Source organism: Zootoca vivipara, chromosome 12 (genome assembly GCF_965207765.1).
Source record: "Zootoca vivipara chromosome 12, rZooViv2.hap1.1, whole genome shotgun sequence".
In the NCBI taxonomy this organism is placed as follows: Eukaryota; Metazoa; Chordata; class Lepidosauria; order Squamata; family Lacertidae; genus Zootoca; species Zootoca vivipara.
Genome location: NC_142595.1, coordinates 29,600,964 through 29,624,503, shown reverse-complemented (window position 1 = coordinate 29,624,503; position 23,540 = coordinate 29,600,964). Strand labels below are relative to the sequence as shown.

Sequence of the window (23,540 nt, the reverse complement as noted above, 5' to 3'; positions counted from 1 at the left end):
TCAACAGCTTCCCATCTTCTTCTATAACCTCTTTTTGGAATATGTAGCTTGTATAACTGAGCCCTTTTTTGTTGGCTTCCTTATACATCTCACTTAATTGTCTGCAATGTAACCAACTCTGAACATAGCCTTATATTTCATCATATTCTTTCAATTTACATTTGCCTTCTTGATCTCTCAGTATCTCTTTATATATAGACCATTTTTTTCCTTTTTTGCCAAGTGGTTTGAGCAGTGAAGCTTCAATTGGTGATAACCACCAGGGTGGTTCCCCCCCCTCTATTAAGTCCCTGTAGCTTTCCCAAATTTTCATCAATGATCTCCTAATTATATGATTATAAAATCCTTTATGCACCTTCCCTTTCCCATACCAAAGGTATGGCCACCCATATCTATTATCATGACGTTCTAAATCTAAAGCTTCCTCCTTTTCCAGTTTTATCCAGTTCCTAATCCATACCAAACATGTGGCCTCATAATACAATTTTAGGTCCGGGAGAGCAAAGCCTCTTTCTTTTATATATGTAAGTATTTTATGTTTAATCCTTGGCCTTTTGCCCTCCCAGACAAATTTGGAAATCTCTCTTTGCCATCTTTTGAGACCATAGTCCTTAATCATTATTGCAACCGTCTGGAAAAGAAAGAACATTTTTGGTAGCACATTCATTTTTATCACCGCAATTCTTCCTAGTAGAGAAAGATTCATTTTGCTCAATATTTCCAATTTTCTTTTACCTCCAACCACACTTTTTCATATATATATATATATATATATATATATATATATAACTGTTAGCCATATTCCTAAATATTTAACTTTTTTGTTGATCTCAAACCATCATGGACAACGGATCTCAGTAAGACCAGACCATGTCATTACCGAGGAGGCAGGCACAGTCGTTGTTTGAGGACTATCCCTGCCTCCGGGTCTGGTCCTGACCGGATGGTTACTGGAATCAGCAAGGGATACCCACATGACCTGAAGGTGCTGCTGTGCAATGTCAGGTCAATGATCCACAAGACCACTGCCATCCACGACCTGATTGTGGATGGAGGCTTTGACCTGGCATGTGTGACAGAGACCTGGCTGGATGAAGCAGATGCGCCTGTCCTTGCCGCTGCTTGTCCACCAGGTTTCTCTTATGCACAGCAACCCAGGCCATCTGGGTGGGGAGGGGGGGGTGCAGTGATTTTTAGGAAGTCATTAGTTTGTACCAGGGTTCCTATTGGTGAGACCAGGTTTTCTGAGTGCATGTTCTGGAAGTTGGGCAATAGGGGCAGCACAGGATTCCTTTTGGTGTACCGACCTCACCGCTGCACCAAGGATTCCCTGCCCGAGCTACTTCAGGTCATGTCGGATGTGCTCCTGGAGACACCTGGCCTGGTTGTCTTAGGGGATTTTAACATCCATGCAGACACGACCTTACAAGGAGCCACTCGGGACTTCGTGGAAAGCATGGCCTCCATGGGGCTGTCCCTGAATAAGTCTGGCCCAACTCATAGCCGCGGACATGCCTTGGACCTGGTGTTTACCTCTATGGATGGTGGTGATCTGACACTAAGTAAAAGCGAAACTAACGAAGTGCCATGGTCAGATCACTACCTGGTGCAACTGGACTTCTCCGCGACCCTTCCCCTCTGCAGGGAGGTGGGACCTATTTGGATGGTCCACCCCTACCACTTAATGGATCCAAATGGTTTTCAGAGAGTGGTAGGGGATGTCTTATCCCATGTTGATGGCCTCTCAGCCGATTCCCTGGTGGCCCGCTGGAATGTGGCGTTAACCAGGGCTATTGACTCTTTGGCTCCGAAGCGCCCTCTCCGATTGCATGGAGCCGGGACAACCCCGTGGTTTTCCCCGGAGCTGAGGGCGATGAAACAGTCGTTGAGAATCCGACCGAACACAGGCTAGAGCTCAACTTCGAGCCTACCAAGTGGCAATGGCGACGTCAAAGAGGACCTTCTTCACCGTTTCTATTGCATCTGCAGAAAACAGCAGGAGGAGACTGTTCCAGGTGGTTCGCAATCTATCTGAACCACCTTCGTCATCAGGACCTGGTAGGGACCCCAATATCTCCTGTAATGCTTTTGCAAAGTTTTTTTGCAGATAAAGTCGCTCAGATTCAGAGGGAGGTAGACTCCACCGTGGGAGCAGGGCCAGGGCGGGAGAGTGCTGGAGCCCTGTCTAGTCGCGTTTCATGGGATCAATTTCAATCTGTTACCTCCGAGGATGTGGACAGGCTGCTTGGACAAGTGAAACCAACCACCTGTCTTCTTGACCCTTGCCCATCCTGGCTAATAAAAGCGAGCCGGGAAGGGCTGGGCGATGGGCTTTGTGGGGTAGTAAATGCTTCCCTCTGTGAGGGAACCCGCTAAGATTCCCAGACCCGCTGAAAGAGGCTGTCATTAAACCGCTTCTTAAAAAAAAACATCTTTAGATGTGGTTAATTTGGCCAACTATCTCCCAGTCTCAAATCTTCCATTCTTGGGCAAGGTGATTGAGCGACTGGTTGCTGAACAACTCCAGGCACGCCTGGAAGAAGCAGACCATTTGGATCCCTTCCAGTCAGGATTCAGGCCTCATCATGGGGCTGAAACGGCCCTGGTCGCACTGGTTGATGATCTCCGGCAGGCTAGAGACAAAGGTGAGAGCTGCTTCCTAGTCCTGCTGGATCTCTCAGCGGCTTTTGATACCATCGACCATAACATCCTTCTGGACCATCTAGAGGGCTTGGGAGCTGGGGGCACTGTTATACGGTGGTTCCGCTCCTTCCTCCTGGGCCGTGTTCAGAAAGTGGTGGTGGGGGATGAGTGATCAGACCCCTGGGCTCTCACTTGTGGGGTGCCTCAGGGTTCTGTCCTCTCCCCCATGCTTTTTAACATCTACATGCAGCCGCTGGGAGAGATCATCAGGGGGTTTGGGCTGGGTGTTCATCAGTATGCAGATGATACCCAGCTCTACCTCTCTTTCTAATCAGAACCAGTGAAGGCAGTGAAGGTCCTGTGTGAGTGCCTGGAGGCGGTTGGAGGATGGATGGCGGCTAACAGATTGTGATTGAATCCTGACAAGACAGAAGTACTGTTCGTGGGGAACAGGAGGTGGGCAGGTGTTGAGGATTCCCTGGTTCTGAATGGGGTAACTGTGCCCCTGAAAGACCAGGTGTGCAGCCTGGGAGTCATCTTGGACTCACAGCTGTCCATGGAGGCGCAGGTCAATTCTGTGTCCAGGGCAGCTGTCTATCAGCTCCATCTGGTATGCAGGCTGAGACACTACCTGCCTGCAGACTGTCTAGCCAGAGTGGTGCATGCTCTAGTTATCTCCCGCTTGGACTACTGCAATGCGCTCTATGTGGGGCTACCTTTGAAGGTGACCCGGAAACTGCAACTAATCGAGAATGCGGCAGCTTGACTGGTGACTGGGAGCGTCCGCCGAGACCACATAACACCGGTCTTGAAAGATCGACATTGGTTCCCAGTACGTTTCCGAGCACAATTCAAAGTGTTGGTGCTGACCTTTAAAGCCCTAAATGGCCTTGGTCCAGTATACCTGAAGGAGCGTCTCCACCTCCATCGTTCTGCCCGGACACTGAGGTCCAGCACCGAGGGCCTTCTGGCGGTTCCCTCGTTGCGAGAAGCCAAGTTGCAGGGAACTAGGCAGAGGGCCTTCTCAGTGGTGGTGCCTACCCTGTGGAACGCCCTCCCAACAGATGTCAAAAAGGAAAACAACTACTAGATTTTTGAAGACATCTGAAGGCAGCCCTGTTCAGGGAGGCTTTTAATGTTTAATAGATTATTGTGTTTTATTCTTCTGTTGGAAGCCGCCCAGAGTGGCTGGGAAGACCCGGCCAGATGGGCGGGGTATAAATAATAATAAATTATTATTATTATTATTAGTTTATTTGTGTGAAACTTCAGTCTTATATTTTGTTTCTAAAAGGAAGGACTGGGTTGTTTTTTTTAAAAAAAAAGATTCTGATACTTCGTATCAGTGATCACAGTGTCAGACTCTCTCACTAAAGATGAGAACTGGATAGCTTGACCAATTTTCTCAGTGTTAAAAAGATACAACTCTCCCTGGGATCCTTCTGTTCTTATTTCAGTAGTGATGCAAAAATCTGCATTGTCTCTCCTGAGCTTCCTTTAGATGGTAACATATTTTTGCAAAGAGGTTACATTATTTCCCATGCATTGTGAAACATCCCTATCGCAGGACAGTGTTTGTGTTTCTGACTACCTCCAAGATGCATGTACTTTTTGCTGAGATGTTAATTCTGATATGTGTCCATGTGACATTCTAGTAATTCTGTGAATTCCTACTCCCCCCAAAGTATTTTCATCTAAGTGCTATCACTACTTTGAAAACCTAAATACTAGGTTAAAATTACTGTTTACATTCTGCGGGGTATCAGAGCTGAAAGGAAACATGACCTGTTACTATCCATATTTTAGAAGATTAAGGGTTGCTGAGATGTGTTCAGCCTACTGTAGGCCACTTTAAGAATCATGCAAGTGAACAATGGGGTATAAATGTCAACATACATATGTAAATGTATTATCAACATGCCATGGGATGTGACAAGGAAAAGTGTGAAAGATAGAGTTGAGCTGAAGGAATGCAAGGTGACCATTTAAAACAATGCAGATGTTGAGTTTGCATATCTGAATCTATCAGGAAGATTTCACTTGAAATGATGCTCTGTTCCAAGAAATCTCTTTAATTATACCTTTTCTGAACAAGCTTGGAAGGTATATCCAGAGAAGATTGCCTCAAACGCAACAGCTTTGATAAAGCATTTTTTATCTCCTTATTCCTCATACTGTAGATTATTGGATTTGACATGGGTGGTACAAGACTATACATCACAGTTAGTGCAAAGTCCAAGTCAGACGGAGTTTTAGAGGGAGGCCGAAGGTAAGCAAACCATGCGGTGAAACAAAATAAGGAGAAGACAACAAGGTGAGGTATGCAAGTGGAGAAGGCCTTCTTCCTTCCCTGAACAGAAGGGATTTTCAGAACTGCAGTAAAGATATGAACATAAGTGACAACAATGTAGACAAAACACCCAGACGCAACTGTTACACTCACTACTAAAGCTCCAATTTCCATTAGGTATAGGTTTGAGCAAGCAAGTGGAAGTATCTTTGGGATCTGGCAACATAGCGATCATATGCCATGACTGTAAGAAGGGAGATATCAGATGCCAAGAAGAAAACAAAGAAAAGAACTTGAGCAACGCAACCAGTGTAAGAAATGCTTCTGGTATTCATGAGAGAATTCACGATGGATTTGGGGATGGTGACGGAAACAGCCCCCAGGTCCTGGATGGCCAAGTTCATCAGAAAGAAGTACATGGGAGTGTGAAGGTGGTGGTCAAAAGCTACAGCAGAGATGATGAGAAGATTCCCAAATACAGTTGCCAGGTACAATAACAGGAACATAAAGAAGTGTAGAATCTGCTGTTCTCGTATTGCTGAGAACTCCAGGAGCAGAAATTCAGAGACAGAGGATTCATTACTTATTCTCTCCTTCATTCCTAAAAATTTTCCTGCCTCTGGAAGAAAACAGCAAGATATATATTGGTTTAAGTCCTCTTGTTATAGCAAATATTTACTACTTTGGAAGAGGTTTTGTTGAAGGTAAAAGAAATAAGTGAACAAAAAGGGAGAAACAATAAATCTTTATGAAATAAGAACTTAGCTTTCTTTTCTTTTTTGAAAACAAACTTTATTTCAGTTCTTTAAAAAAGTTACATAGAACTATAAACAAATAACTAGTACAAAATAAACACAAAATACAAAATAAACTATATCAATATAGTCAAAATTAAACATCAAACTTGAAAAGAAAAAAAAAGAAAAAAAGAAAGAAAAATAAAATTTGCTTCCTGTTGTTTGAACACCGCTTTCCTTTATATAATTTCTTTTCTCTCGTTTTATTTCAATTATTGTTTCACCAATTCCCCTCTATATCTTTCAGTCTAAGCAAATCACCAAATCTACATTTAATCCTTCTTTTTTCAAAAAGTCCTCCACATACTTCCATTCTTTTTTACAAGTTTGTCTGGGGGTATTCCGAATTGCTGCTGTCATTTTGGAGAGGGTCATAAACTCTACTAACTTTTCCTGCCATTCTAAAATGGTTGGGATTTTCTCCCCTTTCCAATGTTGTCCGATCAAGAGTCTTGCTGCCGCAAATGCGTAGAGGAGGATGTTCTTCCTGTCTTCTGGGATGTTCTCTGGTATCATACTTAATAAAAAATACTCTGGTTTTTTGTCAAAGGTTATTTTTAACATCTTTTTTAACTTTTCATAAACCAAATTCCAAAATTCCCTAATTTTTTTGCACTGCCACCAACAATGATAGAAATCTCCTATTTTTTCACGGCACTTCCAGCAATAAGAACTTAGCTTTCAACTCCATATAGATTATATATAACTATTTTAAAATAAGCTACCACTGTTTCAAAACTAGTGGGTTGTGCTGTTCACAAGCTCTTGAAGTCGAATGCTGCCACTGCTAGAGGAGGAACACGGGAGTCCCACTGCCATCATTAGCATACTTGCTTAGTATGTGGAAATATGCAGAGGGTAGATGCACCTTGAGAGAATCCCCATATTGACAAAACATATTTTGATATTGTAATTCAGTATAAAAACTGAAGGAACTCTTTAATATAGCGGGATAACTTGCTGCCTTTATGATGCAAATTCAAAATCAAGTTTCTTCTATTAAATTCCAATGTCCATAACAATTTGGGTCATGGATATGTTAAAAGCTTGATTCCTAATATCCCTATTCACTCAGTGAGTCTTTGGCAAGATTCAGGTAGGTAGCTGTGTTGGTCTGACTCAGTAAAAATATATAAAATAAATAAATAAATTGTCTAGTAGCACTTAAGAGACCAACTAAGTTCGTTCTTGGTATGAGCTTTTGTGTGCATGCACAATTCTTCATGTTGGTCTCCAAGGTGCTACTATATACTGTATATATAAAATTTGGCAAGAGTCACTGATAATAGTTCACACACTTGGCACATACTCACCTGTCTTCTGTTTTCTGTATTGTGCGCCTAATGCTTTTGAACTTCCTACTTAAGATCACACAGGTTTCAACTGTTCTTAGCTTTGTTATATGTTTTTAACCTTAATGCATACTGTGTAGAATCCATATTGTTATTCATGTAAAATGTATAGGGTCACAGCTGCTTTGCTCTTCCCAAGATCTTTTTGCTGCCACATTATGCTAAGCCAAGACAAGGTGCTTCAGCTCCTCCCTTGCTCACTTGGAGCTGCAATGAAGGTTTGTTCTTGGTTGAAGTTCATGGTTGGTGAGGAGAGAGGCTAACCACTAGTCTTGGCTTGGATGACATGCTAAAAAAAACTTGGTGAAACTTGAACTGACCGTAAAAAGGATCATGGAGGAGCAAAGCTACAGTACTCTTCTCTCCATGAGGTTCAACATTTTTGCAGTCTTCCTAAGATAAAATTTGCTTTAGCATGTCATGGAAACCAGGTCATTGGGTATTCTATGTGAGTCTCAATAAGTTCCAGGAGAGATCACAACAAGCAGGTTTCCCCATTCTACACAATCCACTATAGAAGTATTGTCTGCGTAAAGTCCTCTGAAAACATCTCAGGTATCACTAAAGTTATAAAAATATAAATATCTTACGCTTTTCATTAATAGAAAGTAGATTTCCAGATGCAATTTCTTCATCACTTCATTTTCATCTGTATTTTAAGAAACCACCCCTTCCTTTTCTTCTGTAACAGTGTACATATCTGTCTACTCCTCCAAAATGAATCTTTTAACATGGAGTGGAAAATTATAGTGTTTGTGTATGTGTCTGTGTGTGTGTCTGTGTGTGTGTGTGTGTTTCTATGCACTCCTCAGAGTTTGGTCTCAAGAGCCCAACATAAATTAGCCATTGTGTCTCTGGAAGCTTGGACTCAGGAGATAAAAGTAGTGTTTCTAAATACTTGGCCCCAGTAGTCTAATACAAATAATTAAGATGTGTAGAAAACAAAACAAAACAAAGCCTTCCCATTTCTAAACAGCACACTATATAATGCTTAAAATAATAATAATACTGCTACATAAGTCTGTCTGGAACCTTCTGGTTTCAACTTGACTTTCTCAGACATGTTTCATTCATTCATTCTTTTTAAATAATGCTTTTATTTATTTTCATGATACAGAGAGTCACTGGCGGAGGAAAGGGGGGAGTGCACTGACCCCGCACCATCGGGGAGGGGGGGACCATCGTGGCCGCACCCCTGTACACATGCCATGCACCCCCCGTTGCGCAGGGCACCAGGACGTGGCCACGCCCTCGTGGGTGGCATGCCACGGCTACTGGGCGTGTGCCACACCCCTGTGGGCAACATGGCACGCCCCCAGAATGTTTTGGAGCGTGCACCTTCGCCACTGCAGAGCGTTGTGTGAGGTGTTCCCCGCTCCATTTCCCCCCTTCCTGTGTTTTGGTCAGTGCTCTAAATTTCACCCAGGTGTTTATCTTGTGAACTGCCATGATAGCTTGTGATGAAGGGTGGCATTTAAATCCAACAAATAGTAAAACAATAATAATAACTTTAAGGAAATACCCTAGTGTTCCAGCTGAAAAAAAAGTTGGAAGGGCATCCTAGAAGCCACCATTTGCAATGCAGGCAAGGGATTTGTGATTTGCTTCTGCTAATACTGGTCTCCCATATATAAATGTGTGGATTTTTTTGACATTCAAATACAAGGGCCAGCAGCTATTTTTCTATTTGTGTATGGTTACTTTTGGGGTTGATGAGAGGCCTTGTAGCATATACCACTTGTCTCCAGAGTTTCCATATCTATGTGGGATTTAACGTGCATCAATATTGACTTGGGTTGCCCTGGGCAAAATATAGTGACTGACAATCTAATGAATAAATTAACAAATTAGCAGGTGTTTGTTTGATTGTTTTTTAAAAAAACCTGCATCAAAGCAGTTCCCATGCCTTCTCTGGAGGCAACTATGTGCAGTTCATAATCAGAATATTGTGTTCAAATCTTTAGAATATGTTAGAATACATTTCCTACAGAACATGAAGTTCCTTTCATTTATTCATAAAGATTCCATACATTTGAGTACTTCAAGGTTTTTTTCTGAGTTCCAAAGGAATGTAACAAGGAACATGTGTCACTTGTCTTTTTGGCTCTATTATTTAGATTTTATATACATCGTTCACTTTGCGCATTCCTCAAAAAACATAAGAGTAAATCTGTTCAATGTGAAGTTGTTTTGTTTGACATATTGTGTTAGGCAATATGTTCAATGTGAAGTTGTTGTGTTTGACAAATTGTGTTTGAATTTTTCATCTTCAAAAATCCTGATTTGAGGGGTATTAAAAAGATGTGGTATGATTAGGTAATTTGAAATATATTTTGGTTATTTGTAAATATTTAGGTCTTGCTTGGTAAATCTCTATGTGAAAAGTTCCTACTTTTTAAATTTTTTTAATTTTTTCTGTCATTTATAAACATATAGGTTATTCCCCAATTTTTATGAAAACAGATGTTGATAAGTGCCTAAAATTGATTACAAGATACAGTGGTACCTCGCAAGATGAAATTAATTTGTTCTGCAAGTCGCTTCATATAGCAAAAAGCTCATCTTGGAAAGCATGGTTTAAAATTTTCCCGGTTTACCCGGTCTACCCATTTAGTTAATGCATTCCTATTTGTCTTGCGAAGCGCGGTCATAGGAAACTTTGTCTTGCGAGTCGCCTCGCGCAACACAAAACGCTTTCATCTTGTGAGTTTTTCATTGCATGAGGCGTTCGTCTTGTGGGGTACCACTGTATTGTAGTTCTCTGATATATGTATTGTAGTTATCTGTACTATTAATATTAATATTATACAACAGTATGTGATATCTTTTTTGTTTTCTACCACCAGTCCACCCACTGAGGTCGTTGGGGTTTCAAAGCCGAAATGCTCTGACAAGTAGATTTATCGTCTATCCAAGATAGACAGAATGGGGTGGCATGAGGACATCTAACCAGCCCTAGCAATTGTCTTCTGTGTTGCATTGGAGACTGGGGGCTGGGGTCTTGCTTGAATATGTTACAGAGCATCTCTGGTACCAGAATAATTGTGTGGTCATCAAAGGAGCTGGGATCCTCACCCACAAACATCATTTTTATATATATATATATATATATATATATATATATATATATATATATATACACACACACACACACACACACACACACACACACACACTATATTAAGCAGAGAATTGTGTCCCTTTGTTGCTCACTCCCACCCTTTGCAAACAGAATTTTATTCCCATGAAGGAGAAAAGCATGTTTTCTTTGAAGAATAGCTATGATGATAAACACGATAATGAAGTCTATGCAGAGGACTGGATAAACTACTTGGAGGTGTTAAAAATACACTGTAAAGTAGAGCTACGTACCAAAGTTCAGTCGAGTGACGGTCTTTCCTTATTGGATAAATTGGGGTGTGTGTGCAAAAACAGCATTCTGATAGTGTAGGATTCAGGCTGTTGGACAGGCACCCAATTTTAAGAGAAGGATTGCCACATTTTAAGAAATACAAGATTTTAGTTCCTTCAATAGTAGCATGGATAATAAGCACTATGGTAACCCTTCTATCACAGTAATGGAAGGATGGAAATACTATATATTCTCCTGCTTCAGAACCATTAAATAAACAGAAGTCTTGACCTGCATGGAATATGGTTTCTCCAAGTCTGACACCATCTTTGTGAGGATCAAGAGCAGGCCTTTAGATTCTACAGGAATCAAATTTTAACAGTGTACACTTATTTTGAAGAGCATGGTCCAGGGGGCTTCTGCCAGTGGCTCTCCTACTCAGATGTGGGCCCTCAGCGGATACATGATCATGTGATACCAGCCCTTGAAGTTGTTAATTTATTATTCTTTTTTTTTACTATAATAGGACATTATATGATAAAGTAATGATATGTTGTTACAGCTGGAAACAAAATTTCTTTATATTTTCACTTGTATAAAATGATTAAAAACTTTAACTTCACTTCAAAATGCGAGTTTTCGGCTTTTTTAAAAGTGTATTTCAAACAGATCGCAATTTACCAAGCTAAACATCAACCAATCATAAAAATAATCGCAGATTTGGATTCCTCATGTGCAATAACATATTTTTAGAACCCCTCATTGAGCAAATTCGGGGGGGAAAATCGTCCTTAAATGACACGCCCTAATATTGTGTGTCATCTTTTAATGAATTCCAGAGCATGACAAGTTTTTTCTCCAAGGAATGGTTCTGTATTCCCATACAATATAACAAATGGGATGAACACTTATCAGTTTTATGAAGCTGACCCCTAATCCCTGTGTGGAATTACTTCCCCTCTGTGAAACTCCAGTCATATTTTTCAAAAGGATGTGATTTTGTTTTCCTTTTTAAGATTTTGAGAAATTGTGTTAGTGGCCGCTGTGTCACATTCCCTCATTAAAGATGGGAGTTGGGTAACATGACCAATTTCCTGGGTTTTTAAAAGATGCAACGCTCCCTAGTAACAACACTGGAAACATCTGTTAAGTAGAAAAGCCAGGTGTTCTACTTATGTGAAGGATGCCCTGTGTCCAATTATCTTCCACAAAAGGTTCAAAGTAATGAGGAGACACTTCTGGAACAAAGATAGAATTTTATATATTTACATTCAATGAGGATTCCAGATAAATATTGACTCTCTTAAAGCACAACACTTCATTTTATAAACTTTACTTATTTGGGGACAATAGATTCAGGCAAAAACTCTGTACAAAGAACTTTTAAACCACAGTCAAAACTCTTGTTTAAAACTAGTTCAGGATAGACTATCTTCGCCTAAAATGGATATTTGTGTCACTGCGTAGCAAGAATCTCACAGCCCCATCTAGGGTGTTTTCCTTAGCCTTAAGAAGGCAAAATGGGTTGCCCTCTAAAGCTAATCCCTAAATCCAATCAGAACAGGTCCTTCTCAACTGAAGTTCCTAAACAAGGGCTCATCCACATTTTTGCCTTTCCCATACCTAGAAACCAAGGATGTGAATGTTTTTTTTCCTCCTTTCCCTGCTCCTTTCCCCAGGAAAACCCACTCTTTAGCTTTAAATAAAAAGAAATGACAATCAACAAAAAAAGCTGATTGCCTGATGAAAGGCAGTGGCACGAGAGAAAGAGTTAGATATGCACTAAATGACAAACAGTTCCTCTCTAAATGTATGATTTGTGATCAGAGATGCAGAATTATTATTGGTACATCTAAGGGGGAGGAACACAAGATGTCTTTGTGACACCTGGCAGATTTTGAGTCTGCATATCAAAATTTATCTAGAACAGGGGTTCCCAACAAAATTTTCTCGAGGACCCCTCATCGAGCCGCTATTGTGACAAAGACCCCCATTAATTCCTAATCCTAAAATTAAAAAGTGACAGCCAAATTAAGAGTCTTTTTATATTTTATATTTATATGTTTTTACAGTTACAACAGAGTACTCCATCTGTATACAGTTAGTTTTAACTTTCAGTTCTTAATGAGATGAGTTAAATCTGTCCTTTGAGTCCATTATTTCTGAAATATTAGGTTCCAAACTTGAAACTTTCACTCTGAAATCCGACCTCATGTCGAGCCAATTCCTATATTTGTTTTTCATGAAACACATGGAAGAAAATGCTTGCTTTGTTTACAAACACTACTGTTTTGCAAAGAGGCAGCGCGCGCCAGGGAGGAGGGAGGGGAATGGAGAAGACAGGGTACCTGCGCAGTAGCGCACAAATGAAGCCGACACGCACAAAGCATCTTGGGGAGGTGAGCGTTAGTAGAATGTGCGCGCTGCCTCTTTGCAAAACAGACTCTGCACTAGACTCTGCTCATGCAGGAAGCAGCCAAAACAAAAAATCTGTTATCATATGAAATATATTTAATATATTTTTTATTCTAATAGCATCTTGCGGACCCCTCTGGCATAGCTCGCGGACCCCTGGGGGTCCTCGGACCACCTGTTGGGAACCACTGATCTAGAAGCTGTAACAGGTCATGATATCTCCACAGTTCCCTATGCTTAGACCTATGAACACGAATGTAACCTTTTCAGGATAAGTCTGGAAAAGATATTCATAGAAGCGCGCTTCACACCCAAGAGTTTTGATACAGCATTTTTAATCTCCTTATTCCTCATGCTGTAAATTATTGGATTGAACATGGGTGGGACAATGGTATACATCACAGTTAATGCAAAGTCCAAGTCAGATGGAGTTTTAGAGGGAGGCCTAAGGTAAGCAAAGCATGATGTGAAACAAAATACGGAGAAGACAACAAGGTGAGGTATGCAAGTGGAGAAGGCCTTTTTCCTTCCCTGTACAGAAGGGAGTTTCAGAACTGCAGTAAAGATGTGCACATAAGTGACAACAATGTAGACAAAACATCCAGACACAATTGTTATACTCGCCACTATAGCTCCAATTTCTGTAAGGTATAAATTAGAGCAGGCAAGTGTAAGTAACTGTGGGATCTCACAGAAAAACTGATTGACAATGTTTGAGCAGAAAGGGGTTGCAAAAGTTGTACTAGTGTGCATGACTGCATTGAGAAGGCCAGCTACCCACACACCAGAGACCATTTGTTTGCAGGCTGCCCTGTTCATCACCATTTCATATTGTAAGGGATTGCAAATGGCAACATAGCGATCATATGCCATGACTGTAAGAAGGGTGATATCAGATGATAGAAAGAAAACAAATAAGAGGACCTGAGCAACACATTCAGCATAAGAAATGTGTCTGGTATTCATGAGAGAATTGGCCATGGATTTGGGGATGGTGACTGAAACAGCCCCTATGTCCTGGATAGCCAAGTTCATCAAAAAGAAGTACATGGGAGTATGAAGGTGGCGGTCAAAGGCTATTGCATAGATGATGAGAAGATTCCCAAATACAATTGCCAGGTACAATACCAGGAAGAGAGAGAAGTGTAGAATCTGCAGTTCCCGTACAGCTGAAAACTCCAGGAGTAGAAATTCAGAGACAGAGGATTGATTGCCTATCTTTGCATTCATCACTAAAATGATTGCTGCTTCTAGAAGAAAACAGGAAGATAAGCATAGGTTTAAGCCCTCTTCTGATAACTTATATTTGGTATCCAATACTGCTTTGGATGTGGTTTTTGTGGGATGCAGATTTAAAAGAAAGTAGTGAACAAAATGGTGTAATAATAAATATTCATCTAAAGGAGATGTTAGCTTTCAACTCCAGATTGATAATGCACCATTTTCGTAAGATAAACTACTGCTAAGTACAAGTAGGTAGTCGTATTGGTCTGACTGCTGAGTAGTCCTTTTTCTTCTGAGAATTATAGGGGTAGAACTACCCAAACAGTATAGAAATTTATTAATGTATGCTACTACAGTGGCAAGAAAGTTATTTGAATATTTATAAACAAATTGTAAACAGGATTACTGTCATAAACTGTAGTTTCATAAGTATATAATTAAATTAGATGAGTGAAGTAGATCATTTTTGGGGGGTGTTAATTTATATTGCAGTGCCCATCACAACTTAGGTCCAGGAGACCTTAACAGCTTGATTCCTAATATCCCTGTTTTATCATTGAGGTCTTTGACTGAGTCACTGGTAGTGGTTCCGCACTCCTCAGACAAATAGCTCATACTCACTAGCAGACATACATTCAGTACTCTAGGCCCAATGCTTTGCAACGCCTTCCTAGTTGGGATCACGGAGGTTTCAACGGTTTTAATCTTTGCTATATGCTTTCAACCTTAATGTACACTGTGCACAGACTACAGTCTTATGAATGTACAAATGCATAGGCTCTTGGCTGGTGAGGACAGAGGCTAACCATTAGTCCTGGTTTGGATGATGTGCTCAGTCAAATCCTGGTATAGCTTAAGATGACAGTAAAAAGGTGCATAGAGGAGCAAAGCTACTGTAATCTTCTTTCCAGGAGGTTGAATTTTTGTTCCGTCTCACCGAGTTAAGCTTTGGCTTAGCTTGTCATGGAAAACAGGTCCTTGGGTTTTCCATGTGCAGTGTAGGTTTCAGGAGAGATCACATAACAAGCAGGATTTCACATTCTACACAATACATAATAGTAGTATTGTTTGTATTTAACCCTCCAAAAACTACACAGGTATCACTAAAGTTATACAAAATATAAACATCTTACTCTTTTCCTTTAAATACATTTCCAGATGCAATTTCTTTCTCACTTTAAGATGTTCTGTATTCTTCTAGTCACTCCTGGACCTTTTGTAAACATAAAATATAATGATGATGATGATGATGATGATGATGATGATGATGATGATGATGATAAATCAATCACCTGCATTGTCTTCTGTGAAAGTTAACATGCTTCTCTACTCTTGCAGAATGAAGATTTTCCATGAGGTGGAAATTTATTACTATTGTTACAATTATGTTCCTGGGAGTTTGGTCTCAAGAGCCTCAAACAAATCAGCAATTGTGTTCCTTTGTTCCTTGGACTCAGGAGTCCCACAAAAAGCAGCAGCGGTGTTTGTTAAGCCTTGGTCCCAGGAGTCCAACACAAATCCATCAAAGGATGTAAACTTCCACCTTTAAACAAATATTGCCCGTGAAAATATTTAAGCTAGAATAAACCACTGACACCTAGATCTCTTTATATTCCTGTTTCTTAAAAAAAAAATTATTTAATACTATTAATAGTGGTGATGTTAATGCCATATAAGTCTTTCTGGAACCTTCTTCTTTCAACCGGACATTCTCAGACTAATTTCTGATAGTTGTGTGAGGTATAACTAGCTCAGTGTTCCCCATGTAGTTTCCCCTTACCCACTGTGTTCTCCCATTTAGGATATCTGGAGGTGATGCTGTTTATTTCATACTTCATCTGAGGTCTGTATTTTATATGGTCTGAGAGCTAGTTCTTCATTAACAACATCCCTATGTGTCCCTGAGACACCTTCATTTATCCAACCCTCGCCTTTGGCTGCAGAGGAATATATGTTCATAACCCTGTGCCATAATATCACTTTTGTCTCAGTAGCTGATGTATCTGGGAGTGGACACCTTGTGTTAAATCAGAGTTAAGGTGTTAACACACATGGTATCCTGGTCCTGAGTTTTCTATGAAACAAGAGCTCATCAGGGGAGCTTCACTGCTCTATGGATGTGGCCCTTTAACTTTGTAATGTCAAATAAGGATCTGTTTTGAGTCCCGCCAGCAAATATTTATAATTTTCACTTCACTTTCTGCCAACCCACTAGCGGGACTTTTTGAGACTAGAAGTAACATGAAAAGAATTTTCTCAAGTACCTGTGATGCAAATCTACGGCCCATGCCTGGGAAAAAAAAATAGCTCTCAAGTGTGACTATTTCAGGATACTTTTGATTGAGTTAGCACAGTGGATGCAAACTAAGGCCCGGGGGGGCGAATGCGGCCCAATCGCCTTCTAAATCAGGCCCGCGGATGGTCCGGGAATCAGCATGTTTTTACATGAGTAGAATGTGTCTTTTTATTTAAAATGCATCTCTGGGTTATTTGTGGGGCCTGCCTCATGCTTTTACATGAGTAGAATGTCTCCTTTTATTTAAAATGCATCTCTGGGTTATTTGTGGGGCATAGGAATTCGTTCAGATTTCTTTTCAAAATATAGTACGGCCCCCCACAAGGTCTAAAGGACAGTGGACCGGCCCCCTGCTGAAAAAGTTTGCTGACCCCTGAGTTAGCAGAATGGTTATTTCTCCAAGCACATTAAAACTTAGCTGGATTCCCTGTGAAAATACATCAGCTAGAATAAATCATAGACACTTAGCTTGGCAAATATGTGAAGATATTTACTCACAGAGTTTCAAACCTTACTGCAAGCAAGTCTCTATCCATCGGCAGTACAAAAATTAAAGAAGTAAAAGTGTTGTCGAAAATTGACTCGAAAAGAAAATAGCTTAATTTCCTTGCAAAAAGGAACATGCAGTCTTTTGGTTAGGAAAGACCTATACTTTTAAGATTCAGGTCACTTGGTTTCTTTTACAGCTGAGAGCCATATTGCAGCTTTAGCCTGTTCCAGGAAGCAGCAGCTAGAGAAAAACAAGAGGGAAGGGGCAATAGCAGCTAGGAGCCTGCTATCTCCACTATACTTGCAACTTGATCTTAGGGCTAAGGTTAACGCTTTCATGCACAGAAGTGTGAATCAGTAGCTGTATATAAAAACAAATTTGAGTAAGAATATCTGACTAGCAAGTAGTCACACCCCCACCATGTAAACAAATCTATTCCCAGCTTGGACCAAAATTCTACCATTGCTTTCTTAATACCCATTGATTCTTTATGTCCTCCAGCATCATATATTTGACTTATAGGGTAGCCTGTAATCTTTTTATCTATACCCACATTCACTTGAGGCCAGTGTAAAATTTATCTGACTTTTTTTCTTGCATTTCTCTATCTCAGTATGCTCTGTACTTTGTATTTGTGCCTACTATGTTTTGGGTACTGCAAGTCTCCTTTAATACAACTCCATTAATTACCATGAACTCTACTGTATAATGATTGTATGAACTTGACATTCTGTGTGCTAACAGGTGTCAAGAGGTTGCCTGTATGACCACCTGAAGGGTATCATCTTTACCCTCTCTCAGTTCAGTCCATACATTGGTAAGTTTTTCAATAGTCTATTAACTAGACATATGCCATCTCACAGACAGTCTGTTAACTATTTCTCTCTCTCTCTCTTTTTATTGGTTTTTGCACATGTTTTCGATATATAACATCCCATTTTATACAATATAACAAACCTTTGGCTATCACAGCCTAGCACTTCCGTCAGCCTCGACTAATTGTTTTCTAACTTTCTTTCTGATTCTGCATTTTATTTGAATAGTTATTGCTATAAAATCCAAATCCTAAATAAATTCCTTTTTGGCCTTTTTTGGAATAATTCATGTAATTCTCCTTACAAAACTCAGGAATCCCACACAAAACAACAATGGTCTTTTTTTAATACTTTGTCCAAGGAGTCTAACACAAATAATCAAGGTATGTAAATAAGCCATCCTGTTTCAAAACAACTTACTATATAACATTTAAAATACTTCTGTGAGATATGACTAGCTCAGTGTGTGTCCCCCCCCCACTGTGTTCTTCCTGCTTCTTCCATTCTTTCCTCCCTTTTATGATATCTGAAGTAGATGCTTTCTGTTGTATTTTAATTCTTGACAATCTGAGGTCTGTATTTGATATGATGTGGGCGTTACTTTTTTTTAAGAGCCCTATGTGTCCATATGATACAATCATGCCTTTTTGATTGTCACCTTTGGGTGTAGTGGGATTTGTGCTTATAACCCTGTGCTGTCACACATTTTTTCCTCCAGCTCTTTTGTATCTGATACTGAATGCCTTGTGTTAAATCTGAGTTAGGGTGTTGTGCACATTGTAGTCTAGTCCTGAGCTTTCTATTAAATAAGCGCTTAGCTTGTTAAGTGACCCAATCATTTTGTAATACCAAATCAAGCTCAGTTTTGAGTCTAAGGCATTTTACAGCAAATTCTTTATAATTTTTATTTTGCTTTCTGCCACCCCGCCAGTCCAGTGGCAGGCAGTGAAATTTCTCATAGGGGATCAGTTAGGGCCAGAGGCACTAGCTTGCAAAGGCATGTGGGGGTCGATTTTATGTGTGTGACGCTGTGACGTCCTGATGTCACGCCTCGATGCCTAAGCTGGGCAGAAGCTTCCTGGGCTTTGGGAAGGAGGCACCAGGGGAACATTTAGGGGACTAGCCTAGTCCCCATGACTGCTCACCACTGCACTAGTCTGAAGCTATTTGGGACTCTAATGTCTCTAATACTACGCCATTAGTTACCATGCATTTAACTGTAGGGTGAGTGTATGGACTTGACATTCTGTGGGCTGACCCACCTGTAGAGATGGCCCATATAACCATCTGAAGAGTATTCTTTTGCCCTATCTCAGTTCAGGCCATGCACTTGTAGAGACTGGCCATTTCTAAAAAACCTAGAACAAGGACAATTTCCCATTCTACACAATAGACTATAGTAGTATTGTCTACATTTTGCTCTCCAAAAGCTATCCAGGTATCACTAATGCTATAAAAAATATAAACATCTTATTCTTTCCCTTTATAGAAAAGATGCAAATTCATCATCACTTTAAGATGTTCTGTATTCTTCTAGCCACTCATGGAACATTTTCTTTCTAAATCTCTCCCTGCTTTTCTTCTGAGACAGTCAAAATGTTTGTATACACTTGCAGAATGATGCTTTTACCATTGGGTGGGAAATTATTACTATTATTCTATTTATGTTCCTGGGAGTTTGATCTCAAGAGCCCCAAACAAATTAGCAATTGTGTTCCTGGATGCTTGGACTCAGGAGTCCCACACAAAACAACCATGGTGGTTTTTTAAAGACTTTGCCCTATGGGTCTAACACAAATAATCAAGGTATGTAAATAAACCATCCCATTTCAAAACAATTTACTATATAATATTTAAAATACTGGTGTGAGATATGATAGCTCAGTACCCCCCCCCCCCACTGTGTTCCTCCTACTTCTGCCATTGTTTCCTCCCTTTTATAATATCTGAAGTACATGCTTTCTGTTGCATTTGAATACTTGACAATCTGAGTCCTGTATTTGATATGATCTGGAAGTTACTTTTTTGTTAAGAGAGCCTATGTGTCCACATGATACCATCATGCATTTTGACGGTCACCTTTGGTTGTAGTGGGATTGTGCTTATAAACCTGTGCCATCACACATTTTTTGTCTCCATCTCTTTTCTATCTGAGACTGAACGCCTTGTGTTAAGTCACAGTTCAGGTATTCTGCACACTGTAGTCTGGTCCTGAGTTTTCTATTTAACAAGAGCTCAGCAGAGATGTTCGTTTTTCTAGTCATTTTGTAATGCCAAATAAAGATCTGTTTTGAGTCAGAGGCTTTTTTCAGCAAATGCTTTATAATTTTTATTTTGCCTTCATCGAGCCTGCCAGTCTAGTGGCATGTGGTGAAATTTTTCATAGGGGAGCCATTAGGGCCAGAGGCACTAACTCGCAAAGGGCATTGGGGGGGGGCGTTATGTCATGTGTGTGGATGGGCTTTGGGAAGATGACAGGATGGATCTTGGACCCATTGGAGCCTTGTACCTCCTTCCCTAAGCTTGGCAGAAACTTCCTGGGCTTTGGCAAGTAGACACCAGAGGAACATTTAGGGGACTAGCCTAGTCCCCTTAGTCCGATGACTGCACAGCATTACACTATTCTGAAGCTATTGGGGTCAGATGGGTGTATGGACTTGACATTCTGTGCGCTGACTCGCCTGTAGAGATGGCCCATATAACCATCTGAAGAGCATTATTTTGTCCTATCTCAGTTCAGTCCATGCACTTGTAGAGACTGGCCATTTTTAAACTATCATTTGCCACATACCACCTCACAGTCAGTCTCACTGCATATCTCCACTGTGCTAAAAGCTCTGGGCAATGCATGAACCACCAGTAAATTTCAACCAGGTGTAAACTCTCAGAAATACCTTAGATTTCACCCGGGGGGCAATCCTCAAAAGATATAGTCTTTAGCCAATGCCTAAGCCAATACCGCTCACATTTGTAATCAATAAAGTTGTGGCCAAAATTTGCCCAATAACCTTAAACTTAAATTCTGTGTCTGTTTGAAGTTCTTTATTCCAATGGGGGGTTGGTTTGATGGTCTTGACACGTGACTGGATAGCATGACCATTTTTCTCAGTATTTAAAAGATACAACTCTCCTTAGTACGTAACAACACTGGATACATCTGTTTACTAACACTCATTGTGGGTTACAACTTAACGGTTACTCTTCTAAGGCTCGACACTTCATTTTATTCATGCTTATTCATGTAAGACACAATATGTAGTTTCAGGCAGACACTCTTTACACCAGTGATGGGCAACCTTTTGAGCTTGGTGTGTCAAAATTTGCCAAAAAAACCGAGCATAACTCGGGTGGTGTGTCACGTCGAGAGAAAAAACCATAATTTCATGATATTTATAGTTTAAATAACAAAAATGTATAATTGTAATAGATAACTGTATCAAAACCTAATTATTTAACCAAACCAAACCAAAAAACCCTTATTTATCACAAAGTGCCCAGAGTTGTTGAGCTTTTTGGGAGGAGCTGCTGACCAAAGTTTTGGAGGTTTTTTGGGGGGTGCAAATGTTGCTTTGCTTTTTTTGAGGGGGTGCCCCAAAGCTGCTGCGCTTTGGGGGCGGAGAACAGAAATAAATAATGAATAATACCTTCGCTGGAACTGACATGCAGCACCGACATAGTCTGCCAAAGCACCAAAAAAACCAGCACAGAACGGCTTAAAAAATGAACGCTGTTACACCCAAACATAGTCTGTCAAAGCGCCAGAAAAAACAGCACAGAAAGGGTTAAAAAACCAATCTCTGGCTACCAGCAACAACAACAACCACAACAACAAAAGGACCCGGGTTTTAACAGCGGAGACAAGTTGTAGGAGGAGCGGGAGAACAAATGGGGGTGGAACAACAACAGCGTGAATGGGCAGATGGGGCGCGTGCCAGCAGTGAGGGCTCTGCGTGTCACGTCTGACACGCGTGTCATAGGTTCGCCATCACTGCTTTACACTGAACTTTAAAACCCCAGTCAGCACATTTCTTCAAACCTCTTTGCAGGATAGATTATTTCCATTTATAATGGGCATTTGTTTCACTATCCTAGCAACTATCTTACAACTTCTCCTAAACTTTTTAATTCCCCTTCAAGGAATTAAATTGGTCATCCATGTTTTGCTAGTTCCTAATCCCAATCAGAAAAAGTCTTTCTCTCTCCAGGTTGCTGTCTAAATGACAAACAGTCCCTCTATCTAGCTGACATACAATCCCACTCTGTTTGACAGCAAAGTTCTGTATTTTTTGACTCACCAGTTCTTCCAGATTGGTTGGTGTTTTAATAAACTCTGACTGCTGCTGACTCAAGATCTGACCATTGCAATCACCTTTATCTATGCTGCTTCTAAGGGAATGGTGAATACCTCTGGTACCTGTTCTGTTCTTATTTCAGTAGTGATGTAAAAATCTGCATTGTCCAGTGAGGAGGTTTCTCTTTTTTGTATTTTCTCCTGAGCTTCCTTTAGATGGCAACATATTTTCTCGGTGGTGGCCTTCTCGGTGGTGGCGCCCACCCTGTGGAACGCCCTCCCATCAGATGTCAAAGAGACACTACCTTGAAAACCTGAATACTAGGTTAAAAGTGCTGTTTACATGCTGCGGGGTGTCAGGGCTGAAAGGAAACATGACCTGTTACTATCCATATTTTAGAAGATTAAGGGTTGCTGAGATGTGTTCAGCCTATTGCGTGGTCCGGCAGAGACCCCCCAAATCCCAGGCAGCCCCCAGGCAGAATAACACCACCAGACAATGTTCTATGGGATTAAAATTGGCCACAACTTTATTAAGATTTAGGTGTAGGGAGACCTTGGCACAGACATTGGGCGTTTATCCTTCCCAGCCCCCCAGCTGGGGATCTGGGTAATTTCTGGGTTATCCAGGATATATGGGGGTTGGGCTAGCTCTGGAGAACATATGTTCAAGCAGATAGCCCGCCCCCCTTTTCGCTGCTGCTGGAGTTGGAGGCCACTGACAGCCCCTGGGCGAATGGTCAATGCCTCCCTCCTAGACCCCTTTAACAGGAATTCTGGTATCACCACTGCAATGGGGGTGGGGGGGCCACCTCCCCCACGTCCCCCAAATTTTGGTAAATGTCTAAAGGATTCCGCCCAAGGCCTGCAACCACCAAAGTTGTGACAAATTGCTACGGGAAAGGCAAAACCTGCCAATGCAAGGAAAGTCATTTCCAGCCCTTCAACAGCGGCCTTGTCGTAGCAGCTTCAGCGAGCATGTTTGCCTGCGGAAGAAAAAAGGGGGTTATCCTGTAATGTAAGCATTAACTTTTGGGAGCATTAACTTTTGGTAAGCATTAACTTTTCCCACACAGGGTGGGAAAGCTCTGGAGCCGTCAAATGCTTCCCATGTATGTCTCGCCTTCTGCTGTGGGCACTGGATGGTTACCTCCTCCTACCTGGCCAATCCCCCCCCCCCCCGGCAACACCTCCCCCGGCTAGATTGGACGGCTGGCTGTGTGGGCAGAGACCACAGGTATCCAGCCTGGGAAGGTGGTGCCAGCCTCCGAACTTCTGGGGGCTGCCTGAGGCTCCCAGGGTGCTAAGTGCAACCGTGCAAAATGTGCACCCCTTTTATATGGGGCATGGTCACTGTAGGCCACTTTAAGAATCATGCAAGTGAACAATGGGGTATAAATGTCAACATACACACGTAAATGTGTTATCAACATGCCATGGGATCTGACAAGCAAAAGTGTGAAAGATACAGCTGAGCTGAAGGAATGCAAGGTGACCATTTAAAACAATGCAGATGTTGAGTTTGCATATCTGAATCTATCAGGAAGATTTCACTTGAAATGATGCTCTGTTCCA

General features: G+C 41.1%; 1 protein-coding gene across 1 annotated transcript; it reads right to left on the bottom strand.

Annotated features, from left to right (window-relative positions):
• Nucleotides 1-13,092: 13,092 nt before the first annotated feature.
• On the bottom strand, nt 13,093-14,118 carry LOC148683890 (olfactory receptor 14A16-like). The gene has a single exon (XM_088654633.1). The coding sequence runs from the start codon at nt 14,077-14,079 to the stop codon at nt 13,093-13,095; it is 987 nt and encodes a 328-aa protein (XP_088510759.1). The 5' UTR covers nt 14,080-14,118.
• Nucleotides 14,119-23,540: the final 9,422 nt, after the last annotated feature.